At 57.6% G+C, this 14169-nt stretch overlaps 1 protein-coding gene across 2 annotated transcripts in view; it reads right to left on the bottom strand.

Annotated features, from left to right (window-relative positions):
• LOC103111582 (protein KIBRA) overlaps positions 1-14169 on the bottom strand; it is a 61382-nt gene that overhangs the window by 35509 nt on the left and 11704 nt on the right. For both annotated transcript variants that reach the window (XM_060184820.1, XM_060184821.1), the window contains exon 2: positions 225-334. In XM_060184820.1, the coding sequence (XP_060040803.1) occupies positions 225-334 (110 nt within the window). The remainder of the gene's footprint in view (positions 1-224; positions 335-14169) is intronic.

The raw sequence follows: 14169 nt of genomic DNA, 5'->3' as shown, positions 1-14169 counted from the left end.
AAGTACTAAAACCAGAAACAATCAATGCCTCCAAGTTGATGCCAGGAAGGAAGCAGCAGCCACGCAGCACCTTCTGGAAGGGCAGAGGCACTGCAGTGGCGGCTGTCCCTGCAGGCTGTGGAGCCGGGTGTCCAGAGCAGAGGCGCTGGGCTGCTCACACGGCAAGCAAGGGAGCCTGGCAGGAAGCATCGGCCCGGGCTGGGGGGCGGAGGGGCAGGACTCACGGGTGTTGTGGTCGATGAAGTAGTCTCCGACCTGGGGGTCGTAGGCCTCTTCCCAGCCCAGCGGCAGCTCATCTCGGATGCAGTCGGCGAAGGTGAGAGGCTTGGTGTACCTGTGGCGGGGGGAGGTGCGTGTGGGGGTCGCCCGGGCCAGCCTCTGCCTCTGCCTCCCGCCCGACACCACCCCAGATGCTGCCCCCACTGTCCCCACAGTTGAGCACCTGGAGGGAGCCGTCACCTGTATCCACACCCTCCCCCCTCCCAAAGATCGACAGCAGAGTTCTTACAAACCTTAGAGACACAAGTCTTAGAAGTCTTTTATTTTTTGATTTTATTTTATATTTATTTGCTTATTTTCCTTTTTGTTGCCCTTGTTTTTTAAATATTCACTTCCTTTTTTGTTGCCCTTGTTTTATTGTTGTAGTTATTATTGTTGTTATTGATTTCGTTGTTGTTGAATAGGACAGAGAGAAATGGAGAGAGGGGGAGAGAAAGACAGACATCTGCAGACCTGCTTCACCACCTGTGAAGGGACCCTCCTGCAGGTGGGGAGATGGAGGCTCAAACCGGGATCCCTATTTTTTGTTTTTCATAGCTCAAACTAGGTTATTGCTGGGGGTCAGTGCCAGCACACTGAAGTCACCATTCCTGACTTTTTTTTTTTTTTTTTTATTAAAAAAATTTTTATTTTTTTTTTATTATTTTTTTTCTTTATTAAATAGGACAGAAAGAAGTCGAAAGGGGTGTGGGAGATAGAGAGGGAGAGAGAAAAAGAGAGACCTGCAGCCCCACTTCACCACTCATGAAGCTGTCCCCTGCAGGTGGGGAGCGGGGACTCAAACCCGGGTCCTTGTACATGGTAACTTAACCAGGTGCACCCCTGGCCCCAACAACCCCGTGTTGTTATTATTAAACTTTTTTTTACTATCTTGATTTATTTATTTATTGGATAGAGATAGGCAGAAATCAAGAAGGGGGAGACAGAGAGGAAGAGAGACAGAGAGACACCTGCAGCCCTGCTGCACCACTTGTGAAGCTCTCCCCCTGCAGATGGGGACTGAGGACTCAAACCCAGGTCCTTGTGCACTGTAACATGTGCGCTCAGCCAGGTGCGCCACCTCCCCGCCCCCGAGATAAAATAAATCTGAGAGAATAGAGGAAGAAGAAACCTTTTTTTTTTTTTTGCCTCCAGGGTTATTGCTGGGGCTTGGTGCCTGCACCATGAATCCACTGCTCCTGTGTTGCTGTGCTTCACATTGGTTTGGTCTCACTCTCCCCCTGCCAGGAGAATTGGTTTGGCCTCTCTTTCTCCCCGCCCCCTATGCTACGGAGTTCCAGAGTTCTGGCCGTGGCCGCAGGAGGAGAAGGATGCAGGACAGATCTGTGTGGTGATTGGTTTGGGTTAGTTGATGAATCGTCGTTCGTGAATAAAGAAATACAGCTTCCCGGCCCAGCCGTGTGTCCGCGAGTCTCTGTTCACCGCCGCGAAGCTAGCCCGGCCTGCTGGAGCCCCAAACTCTAACAACACTCCTGGAGGCCATTTACCCCCCCTTTTGCTGCCCTTGTTGTGGTTATTATTGTTATTGCTGATGTCGTCATTGTTGGATAGGACAGAGAGAAATGGAGAGAGGAGGGGAAGACAGAGAGGGGGAGAGAAAGACAGACACCTGCAGACCTGCTTCACCGCCTGTGAAGTGACTCCCCTGCAGTGGAGAGCCGGGGCTTGAACCGGGATCCTTTCGCAGGTCCTTGTGCTTTGCGCCACACGTGCTTAACCCGCTGCGCTACCCCCTGACCCCCAAGAAGAATCTTGAGGAGGTCAGGAGGCCATGAAGAAGGGGTCAGAGGGGAAGGAGGGAGGCCTCCAGGTTCTTGGGGGGTGGGGGAGGGCAGCTCTCTCACAGAAAAGAGACAGCCACAGCCAGAAGAGAGCGCAGTGCATGAGAGATGCGGCCGGCCAGGCCCTCTCTGGGACAGAAGCTGGCAGGAGATGAATGATTCAGCGCAGAGACGCTGTGCAGAGACGGCAGGAAGGGGCATAGCGTCTTTAGTTGTGTGAGGATTCTGGCATGCACACAGGACCTCCCCCCTTTCTCTCTCTCTCTCTCTCTGCTAGTGTTTCAACCTTCCCCCGGGAAACTGGGGCTCCCTCTCTGGCCTCCTCCGTGGTTCCCCTGAGCAAGTGCCAAGAATGCGCCTGGGAAGAGACGAGACGCCCCCCTTTCTAAGTGGCCAGGATTTGGGGGCCTGCCCTTGGCCCGGCCCCCAGTCAGCGCTGGAATCCAGTGACCTGAATGCCGGCGAGTGGGGGTGGCGGTGGTGGTGGTGGGCAGGGCACCCCGAGACCGGTTCTGCCTCTTCTTGAACCCCATTTCTGAGGGAGCCACTGCATTCCTGGAGGTTTCACAACAGGCTGTTCTGGAAGAGGGCCGGGCAATGCCCGCTGCCCAGTCCGGGTTCTGCTCACTGCCCTGCTCTGAGTTTGCCAAGAGCCTGGTGCCCACCCAGCACAGGGCCTGTGGTCCTCTGTTCTGTCCCAACCAACAGGAGCCCATCCCTCCCCCTGGGATCTTTACTGTCAAATGCAAAGCATTAATTCCTCAATAAAGAAATGAAAACCCCACCCACCAGCCAAGAATTCTCACAGGGGCAGCAGCCGCCCACCCTGTTCACAACGAGTTCCCACGGCCAGTGTGACCCACTCGCTGCCAGCTGGGGTCCTGACCCATGGCTGGAGGGGGGCACAGGAGCCCCACAGCAGGAGGGAGCAGGGACCCAGTAGCTGGAGGAGCAGGACCAAAGGACACTGCAGATGTGTGTGTGTGTGTGTGTGTGTGTGTGAGAGAGAGAGAGAGAGAGAGACAGACAGACAGACAGACACCTCTGGTCTCCCTCTCAGAGAGGCAGAGAGAGGCAGAGAAGAGGCACCGAAGCCTGACGCTTGGCCCAGGTGAGCTGTCTTGCCGCCTTCCCATGCTGCATTGGGCCCAGGGGGCAGGCCTCTCGTCACTCCACCCCAGCTGGGAGTAGGGGCACCTCAGAGTGTGTGTGGGGCAGGGGGACATGCTACTCACTGAGGGCAACACCCAGGACAGTGACTGGGGAGGAGGTGCAGCCACAGAGCCTGGGACTTGCAAGCGTGACCCCTCCCCCCTGTCCCCGTCCCCGTGACACTCTGGTGACCCCTTGAGCTCTCAACTGACGAATGACGCTCACACCTAGCACACACGAATGCTGACCAGACAGGCAGGCCTGTCCTCATGTTCGTGTCTGGGGGACCCCCCAGCCACCATGGAGACCCCCTGAGACATCAGGGGGAACCCCCAGTCATCAGGAGACCCCCATCCAGCAGGGAGGCCCCCTGCCATGAGGTGAGACCCTTCCCAGTGAGGATGTGAAGTGATGCCCTGTGATAAGCACAGGCTGGGTGGTCAGGCTGGCTGCTCTGAGGAAGTGACCATAGCCCCTTACCTCTCCCCAAGCCATCAGGGAGACACCCCCCCCCCCATCTCTTAAGAAACCAGAAGAGCCTGAGGAGGCTCTGGGGGGAGGTTGCTGGGTGAGGGCAGAGGTGAGCTGGCGCAGAAGCTGGGCCCCAGGTCCCTGAGGGCCGTGGAGCTCAAGAAGCCCCTCCCCACCAGCAGTCATCTCTCGACTGACCTGGGTGGCGGGTCTCTGTGTGTGGACACACACAGCGCAGGTGCTGGAGGAGGGGAGGTCGAGGCGCAGGAGGAAGGGGTTGGGGGCATAAGAGGTGGGGTCTGAGTCAGGCTTCTGGGGGACACAGTGGCTGTGCCTCATAAGGTCAGGGAATGCGGGCGGTCTAGTCTCTGCTCCCTCCTCCACACCCCTGGGCAGGGTGGTGTGCTCCCCAGAGCCTCTCCTTCCCCAGAAGCTGAGATGCTCCAAACGCCCCAGCCTCCTCCAAGGTGCCGTGGGAGAGGAGAGACTCAGACACAGAGCAGCGGGAGGTGGGGGTGGGGGAGAGCCTGGGGCCACCCCAGGGCCAGGAGGACTGCTGAGAGACTCAGGTCTGTGCAGCTGAGGCCTGGGCTCTGCCCTCTGTCCTGCCTTTCCATCTTAGGGGTGTTGGGGCAGATAACACCAGGGTTCTGCAGCCAGCTGAGGGCCATGCCAGCCCTGCCAGGAGCTGCTTGCTCTGTGGTGGGCACTGCAGAGCCCCCACCTGCAAACAGGGCTGAGACAAGCAGGGAAGCTGGGCCCCCACCAGCAGGAGACCTCAGCAGGGCTTAGGCCCCACATCCCTGGCCACTTTTTAAAGACATCCTCCCATCCATCCATGTATCCATCCATCCATCCATCCATCTGCTCATCCATGCAACCACCCATCTATCCAAAAATCCATCCATCTGTTGGGCATTACGCCAGCTCCCCTGCATTGCCTGGTGCTGTGGTCTATTTCCATAATCACTGATTTGCCTGAGACCCGCCCTGTCTGCAGGGTGTGGTTTAACCCCACTGGTTAGATGGAAGCTCGCTACCTTCTCGCTTTTTTTCTCTCCACCCCCTCTCCTAGCCATTTCCTTTTCCGACCTGCCACTTCCGTTTCAAAAGATATAAATGCATTTTCTCTGATCAATAAATGAAATTGCATTGCGTTCCCGCTCAGCCGCTCAGTTCCTGGTTCCTCTCCCATGTCGCTGAGTAAGCAGCAGCCCAGGTTGGCTCTGGCCGAGTTCTCTCCCCCGTGATGCAACCCGACATCCATCCATCTACCCACCCATCCATCATCCATCCATCTGCTCATCCATCCATCCATCCATACATACATCCATGCATCCATCCTCTTATCCATCCATCCACCTATCCATCCATCCACCTATCCATCCATCCATACATCCACCTATCCATTCATCCATCCATCCATCCATCCATCCATCCATCCATCCATCCATCCACCTATCCATCCATTCATCCGTCCATCCACCTATCCATCCTATCCATCCATCCATCCATCCATCCATCCACCTATCCATCCATTCATCCGTCCATCCACCTATCCATCCTATCCATCCTATCCATCCTATCCATCCATCCATCCATCCATCCATCCATCCATCCATCCATCCACCCACCTATCCATTCATCCATCCATCTATCCATCCATTCATCCATCTGCTCATCCACCCACCCATCCATAATATGCTCATCCATCCATCCATCCATCCATCCATCCATTAATCTAAAACAGACGAGACATCACTCCAGCCCATGAGGTAGCAGGAGCTTTATAAGGACTTCACAAGTGCAAGCCATGTTCTGGACCACTGAGCCCTCTGGCTACTATAGCCTCTCTCTGTCTCTCTGTCTCTCTCTCTGTGTCTGGAGCTTTGCACAGCTGCACCATTGCCAGACTGACTTTTTCACCAGATAGAGGGAGAGAGAGACAGTCAGGAGCCATGACACTGCACTGCTCCACTATGAAGCCTCCCCTGGGATATTCTGGGGTCATGGTGCTCCCTTGTGGTGCTGGGGCTTGAACCCAAGACCCTGTGCATAGTAACCTGCTCATTCTACCGTGCAAGCCACATCCTGGGATGATACACCATAGAGGTGTGGGGGTGGAGCCTGGAGCGTCTCACATGCAAGGCCAGTGTGCCACGGTTGCATTAGCTTGTTGGGCCTGTACAGAGGACAGGAAGGAAGGCGAATTCAGAGGGGCCACCAGACCCAGGTCCGTGGGGACCCCCATCCCCACTCCACCAATGAGGGGGGAGCTGGGAGAGAAAAGAGCCCATCTTCAAGGCCCCCTAGGTCACCGTGAGGTCGCGATGGAACTAGGAGAGGAAGTGACGGGAACTGGGCTGTGCGAGGCTGAGCAGGCCACCCCCTTCATCCTCAGCAAGGGGGTGCGGGCGGGGGGCAGGCTTAGTGGCAGCAGCATGCCAACAACAGAAGCCCAGTCTCTGGGTGTGTCCCCACAGGGCCTCGGGTCTGGACTCCCACATGGCCACTCCCTGTGCCAGGGGGCACATTTTAAACACCCGAGGGTCTGCGGCCACTGCTGAGGCCTCAGGGCATAGACTTGGGCAGCTGGGGGGCTGCCTCTGCACCCCCTCCCGCCGTGGGGACATCCAGGGTGTCCGAGGCTTAGAAGAAGCTCCCAGAAGGACCAGGTGTGTACTTTTCACCCTCCAGAAACCAAAGCTGTGTGGGAGGGCACAGGAGGGGAAAGACAGGCTGGGCAACATTCCCCAGATGGCAGGGGCTGCGTGCTCACCAGGCCTGCCTCCCCTGGGCACACCCCACACTCTCCAGGGCACAGAGGGACACACAGCACCCAGGGCTCGACACCAGACAGGGACTCCAAAGGCCAGATGAGCCTGGAGCTGTGCCTGTATGTTCCCTTGGGGTTTGTGTCCATCCAGCAGTGATGAGAGCACTTACCACCTCAAGCTGGGGGGTGCATTTCAAGGCATAAGAGATCAAGGTGCCGACTACAGTCTCAGGATGGTAGGCAGGTGATTGTGCCCCCTTAGCTCTGTGCCTCTCCTTGGGGCACAGGAACAGTGGCACACAGGACAGTGCTGTGCCGTTCCATTACAATCCCGTCAGAAAGCTCCCAAGTGTCCACCAGGAGAGACACAGGAGTGTGGCATATTGCTCAGAAATAGAGGCACAGAAACCACACTCACACACACACACTTACACACTCACTCATACACATTGACACACACACCACACATACACCACACATACACACTCATTCACACACACACTCACTCACACATACACACTCATTCACACACACTCACACATACACACTCATTCACACACACTCACACATACACACTCATTCACACACACTCACTCACACATACACACTCATTCATACACACTCACTCACACATACACACTCATTCACACACACTCACACATACACACTCATTCACACACACTCACACATACACACTCATTCACACACACTCACACATACACACTCATTCACACACACTCACTCACAAATACACACTCATTCATACACACTCACTCACACATACACACTCATTCACACACACACTCACACATACACACTCATTCACACACACATACACACTCATTCACACACACGCACACATACACACTCATTCACACACACTCACACATACACACTCATTCACACACACTCACACATACACACTCATTCACACACTCACACACATTTACACACACTCACACTTTCACACACACATACTCACACACACACACTCACACACACCCACTCACTCACACACTCACACACACTCACACACACACTCACACACACTCACACTTTCACACACACACATACACACTCACACACACACCCCACTGACATTCCATAAGCTTACACAGGCCAACAGAAGTGTGTGTGTGTGTGTGTGTGTGTGTGTGTGTGTGTGTGTGTGTACTACCCCACCTGCCCGAGTCACATAAAATTCTAGAGAAAGCAAAGTCACCCGTGGCGACAGAAAGCTGATCGGAGGCCGTGGGGTGGAGAGAGGAACCACCAGGGACACAACACAAGTTTGGGTGAGAACTTGTGTTTGTTTCCTTTTCTACACGAGGGTGACACTGCTCCATGCCAACTTAGAGCGCGCGAGAGAGACGCCCCAGCGCTGAAGCCCCCTCACACAGTGGGAGCCGGGCTGGGACCTGGGCCGCGTGCCTGACAGAGCAGAGGCGCCACGCAGGGGCGGCCCTCACTGGCCCCGAGCGCTGCATCTCCTGTGGACTCTCTAGGCCGAGCCGCCATTTCACAGTGGTTCCAAGTGAACGGATGCAGGGGTAGGGCCTGGGAGGGGGAGCTCAGGACTTGGACGGCCCTGCCTGAGTGATGCTGTGTCTCCCTCTCCCTCTCCCTCTCCCTCTCCCTCTCCCTCTCAAATAGGCACACACACACACACACACACACACACACACACACACACACACACACACACACACCCTGAGTCTGCTTCACGCAGAGAAGGGCAAGGCACCCACACATTCAGTGCCCTGTGGCTGAGCTGCCCGCCTCTCACCCCTCACAGAGCAGCGGAACCAGGACTGAGTCCTGGGGCCGGGGAGCCTGGCGGAGGAGGCTGGACTTCCTGGCTGGCAGACGCAGCAGCAGCAGCTGGAGCTGGGAGCACGGTGCTTGCCCGTGGGGGAAGAGACACACAGAGACAGGGAGACGGAGGGGTGGGTAGCTCACAAGACCCCCGGACAAGAAGGTGCATAGGGTTTCATTTCTTCTTCTTTTTTAAAAAAAAATTATTTATTTATTTATTCCCTTTTTTTTTGTTGCCCTTGTTTTTATTGTTGTAGTTATTATTGTTGTCTGTCTTCGTTGTTGGATAGGACAGAGAGAAATGGAGAGAGGAGGGGAAGACAGAGAGAGGGGGAGAGAAAGACAGACACCTGCACACCTGCTTCACCGCCCGTGAAGCGACTCCCCTGCAGGTGGGGAGCCGGAGGCTCGAACTGGGATCCTTACGCCTTGCACCACCTGTGCTTTACCAGCTGCGCTACTGCCCGACTCCCCCTTCTTCTCCTTTTAAAAATTATCTTTATTTGTTATTGGATAGAGACAGCCAGATATCAGGAGGGAAGGGAAGATAGAGAGCGGGAGTCTGGACAGGGAGACACCCGCAGCCCGGCTTCACCGCTTGTGAAAGCTTTCCCCTTGCAGGTGGGGCCCGGGGCCTAGAACCCAGGTCCTTGTGCACTGTAATACATGCGCTCAAACACCTGGCCTCCCCTACAGCATTCCCCCCCCCCATTTTACTGCCAGCTGTCTCCACTGTATTTACTGTTCCTTTAAATTCTAGACAGAGATAGAAAGAGGGAGAGATGCAGAAAAGAGAGACACCACAGCACCACTCCACCACTCCTGGAGCTTCTCCTGGTGCTGTGCGTGGCACCCCATGTGGTGCCAGGGACTCCAACCTGGGTTTTCATGCGTGGGCTCACTCTACCAGGTGAGCTAGTTCCTGGTTCGTCTTCATGCATATATATGTATATATATTTGTAAGTGAGAGAGGCTGGTGCAGTGCTCCATCCTTCGCAGTAGCCTGTTCATGTCTTTCCTGTTTCCATGAGGTGCTGGGAATCAAACCCAGAACCTCAGGCAGGAAGGGAGGATGCTCCATCTGCAGAAACCCCCCCACCACCACCACCTGTACGGCATTTCTTCTTTCCGTGAATTGCGACTCACTCTACTAACTTGACAGGAGGACGGGGAGAGAGAGGAGCCAGGACACCACTTGGAGACTGAACCAGCGGCTTGGAGTATGCAAGTCCTGTGTTCCACTAGCTGAGCGGCCTCCCAGGCCTAAACAGATCAAAACCGTCGTCTCGCTCGGGCTGCCAGCCAGCCAGCACCCGCACTTGCGCCTGACACCCGCCGCCCCCACAGCAAACCAGAGAATGGGTGCTCGGGACTTGCCCCAGGAAGGCTGGTGGTGGACAGACCCAAACGGAGGGAGGCCCCGCCAGCGGGTGTGTGCGCCTGGGCTCTGGAGCGGACGCCAGCCCCGGGTGCAGACTCAGGAACGGAGCTTCATTCTTTACGGGAGACACAGCACTTTCCTACCACAGGACAGAGGGACCCACTGAGAGCGGCAGGGGCTCAGCCCTGAGTGCCGGCACCGCACGGGAGCTCCACAGAAGCAGGGGAAGCTCAACGGATGGCGGAGGGGTGCTGTGGTGTCTCTTTCTGCTCCCTGTCTCTCTCCCTCTCTACCTGTTTAAAATAAAAGAGGCCCAGGGATGGTGGCACCATGAAGGTCAACAGAGCACTGGCAGGGGTTCCTGGGCTCAGTCTGCCCGGGGCCACGGTGCTGGACACATGCTCGAGGACTTCCTGTCTGCACGCACCTGGTGTGCCGCCAAGGACTTGGAGCCCCCGTGTGAGCTCACAGTCAGTTGCCAGCCAGAAGTGCACACACACATTCATACACACACACATACATGCACACACAAGCACACACAGCACACATATGCACACACATGCATACACACGCACACACATATACATAAGCACATGCATACACATGCACACACATGCATACATAATACACACATACACACATGCACACACATACACACGCACACACATACACAAGCACACACATACACACGCACACACAGCACACATACATACATACACATGCACATACATACAGATGCACATACACACACCTGTGCACATACACACATGCACGCACATACATACACACGGACACATGCACACACACACATGCACATACACACGCATGGGCAGCAGGAGCAGCTGGCCACAGCCTGGCCCCAGGAAGCGAGCAGGACAGCAGGACGGCACCGTTGTGCAGAGCCAAGCCGACCCCTGACCTGCCCCCACACTCTTGGCCAGGGCAGGAACTCGGGGCAGAGCCCCATGGGCACCTGGGGGCCTTGGCAGGGGCAGGGCAGGGACCTCTAGAGCTAGTGCCCTAGGGCATAGCTGCCCTGTTTGTGTGCCTGGTGACATGTTGTCTCTGGACTAGAGCAATTCACAAGCAAAGAGCAAGAACTGCCTCCAGGTCTGGAAGAAGGGCAGGAAAAAACATTCTAGAAGGAAGGGCCAGTCTCCCACAAGCCTGAGGAGCTGGGAGAGGCAGAGGAAGGGGGCAGGGAGGCAGCCTGCTGAGGGGAACCCTCGGCAGGCCTAGGCATGGGAGCAGAGATCCAGGCCCCCCAAAAAGAGGGTACAAGGAACAAGAGAGTTTGCAGGCAGGCAGCAGGCAGGTGGGTGGGCAGGAGAAGCCCGGCGGGTGGGGTGGAAGGGACGTGGGCTTTGGCACTTGCTGGTCTGGGGCCGATGGGCTCCTGCTCTGTTTACAAGGTGTTGCCCTGGCTTTGTCACCCCTGTACCTGGGGAAACCGAGGCAGGAGGGGTGAGGCCCTGGGCCCGGGCACGTTGACGGGAATCTCCCGCAGGGCCGTTCTGGCTACTGCAAAGATGGCTGCGTACGTGCGTGCATGGACAGTTCCCACAGAGGCTGGGACTCTGGGAAACACCTGCATAATTACAGGGGGGAGGCACCGGCCCACTGGCTCTCTCAGAGGATGGGACCCATCAGAAGTGCCTTTCCGAGGGGAGGAGGCAAGCGTGCTTCCAGACTGAGCAACATGAGGTGCTGGGGGGGGGGCGCTACATCACCCCAGCTCTGGCCAGTGTCTCTGCTCCTGGACCCCGGTTCCCAAGGTGGCACCAGCCCCCATCCCCACCCCCACCCCACCAGGCCTGTCGGGAGGGTCACAGGCCTTACAAAAGGGAACTTCCGTCCTGGTGGAACCCACTACCCAGCAAAGACCTCGGACTGAAGGACCTGGAGCTGGTCACGTGAGCTGAACCTCAGCAGACCTGTCCCCTGGGCCTCTAACTTCTCTCTGTCTCTCTCCCCAGGACCAGACCCAGGCAGGCGCGCGGGGGCCCCGGGATAAGGAGATAAGGAGGGGCTGCCTTCTCTATGAATCCCACCCACGCCCCCTCCCCAGGATAAGGTGGCTGTGCTCCGGCCAGGACTCCACCCCAGCCCGGATCTCCCTGGGGTGCTGTGGGGAGACAATGGCGTGTGTTCTGCCCATCCGGCTGGGTAACAGAGCTGGGGCCGTGCCAGGCGGAAGAAGCTGCCAACATTCTGGGGACGTGGCAGGCACATGGGGGACATTGGGGACCTGACTCTCCCTGGCAGAGACACAGGGGACATTGGGGACCTGACTCTCCCTGGCAGAGACACGGGGGGGCATTGGGGACCTGACTCTCCCTGGCAGAGACACAGGGGACATTGGGGACCTGACTCTCCCTGGCAGAGACACAGGGGGCATTGGGGACCTGACTCTCCCTGGCAGAGACATGGGGGCATTGGGGACCTGACTCTCCCTGGCAGGGACATGGGGGGCATTGGGGACCTGACTCTCCCTGGCAGAGACACAGGGGGCATTGGGGACCTGACTCTCCCTGGCAGAGACACGGGGGGTATTGGGGACCTGACTCTCCCTGGCAGGGACATGGGGGCATTGGGGACCTGACTCTCCCTGGCAGGGACATGGGGGGCATTGGGGACCTGACTCTCCCTGGCAGAGACACGGGGGACATTGGGGACCTGACTCTCCCTGGCAGAGACACAGGGGGGCATTGGGGACCTGACTCTCCCTGGCAGAGACATGGGGTCATTGGGGACCTGACTCTCCCTGGCAGAGACACAGGGGGCATTGGGGACCTGACTCTCCCTGGCAGAGACACAGGGAGGCATTGGGGACCTGACTCTCCCTGGCAGAGACATGGGGGCATTGGGGACCTGAATCAACCTGGCAGGGACATGGGGGGAGCATTCTGCCTTGGGGCGCACACACAATCACAAGTGCACACGCTCATGTGCACACACTCACCCCTGCACACACACCCACCCATGCACACTCTCATATATTCAGCCCAGCACACTCACCCCTGCACACACACTCACCTGCACACACTCACCCCCACACACTCACCCCTGCACACACTCACACTCACCCCCGCACACACACTCACCTGTGCACACGTACCCCTGCACACTCTCACACACTCAACCCTGCACACACACTCACCCCTGCACACTCTCACATACTCAGCCCAGCACACTTACCCCTACACACTCTCACACACTCACCCCTGCACACTTTCACATACTCACCCCTGCACACACACTCACCCCTGCACACACTCACCTGTGCACACCCAAAAGCCCTCCCCTCACCCCAGCAGCTTGCACCCCAGCTGTGCATCTCCCCCTGCAGAAGGCGACCCCCGAGGACAGAGGAGACCCCACACCGTGTCAGAGGTGACCTTTCTCCCCGTGGACGGTGAGGCCCAGCTCTGCTGAGTGACGGCTGCTCCCCGGGGGGCCATGAGCCCCAGGCCCCAGGCAGTGCCCCCACAGCCCCACAGGCTGTCTGCTAGAACCTGCTTCTCCCACGGGCCTCTGCCCTTGTAGCTGGGAATGCTCTTGCCACACCCTCTCGCTCGGTCCCCAACTCACCTGGACCACAGAAGCCAGTGGGGAGGCGGAGCCCTGGGGCTGGAACCTGGACCATAGGCCTGACTCCTTCTGGCAGCATGGGGACAGCCTTAAAGGGGGCAGGGGCTGCCTGTCCAGAGTGCATCCCTTCCGGTCTGTGGCTGCCCTGGCCCCAGGCTGGGTGGTGGGAGGGCGCCTGTCTGAGCGAGTAGGGGTACAACAAGGTGGGCTTCCTGGAGGAGGTGACCTCAAGCTCCTGGAGCAGCTCAGAAAGGGTGACAGCAGACAGGGGGCACCCTGGTCTATGCAAAGATAAGGGGGGACACCCCCGTGAGTCAGGGCATGGAAAGCTTGTGGTGTTCCTCTGGGTCAGTGGTATTAAGTGCTGATTCCTGGGCCTGCTGAGACCCAGTGGGTTTCGGGGGCCCAGGAGCCCTGCCGCACTAGCTCCTGGGAGAGGGGAGTCGGGGAGGTGGAGATGCTTACTCTGGGGGTGTCAGGAGAGGAGCCATTATGGCTCTGGTGGGGTACTCTGCTTCCCAAAGTCTCCCTGAGGACTCTGGACAGCTGAGTGACCCCTGTCCAGCCACTCGGAGGAGTGGGAGGTGGTGCCGGGTTGGGGGCAGAGGGTTCCTCCTGTCCTCTGCACTGCTGCCTGGGCACTGCCCTCCTGAGCCGGCAGGCTGCGCTCCAGTGTTTGCAAAGAGCAGGGCACCTCTGTTCTGACCCCACCCCAGCAGGCCCCCCCTCCCCGGTCTGGGGCCTCCGCCCTGCCACATGCCACCTGCTCCCCAGAGAGGACCCGGGCCCTGCTGAGGGCTGGTCCTCTCCTGGAGGGCTCCCAAGCACCCAGGATCTGCTCTGACCTCTGACCTTGCTTGTGGGTGCACCCCGGTTTCGGAGACCCTGACGCCCGCCCCCCCTCCCCCAGTAAATACCATCTG

This window comes from Erinaceus europaeus, unplaced genomic scaffold, assembly GCF_950295315.1.
Source record: "Erinaceus europaeus unplaced genomic scaffold, mEriEur2.1 scaffold_493, whole genome shotgun sequence".
In the NCBI taxonomy this organism is placed as follows: Eukaryota; Metazoa; Chordata; class Mammalia; order Eulipotyphla; family Erinaceidae; genus Erinaceus; species Erinaceus europaeus.
This window is presented reverse-complemented; position numbering and strand designations above follow the sequence as displayed.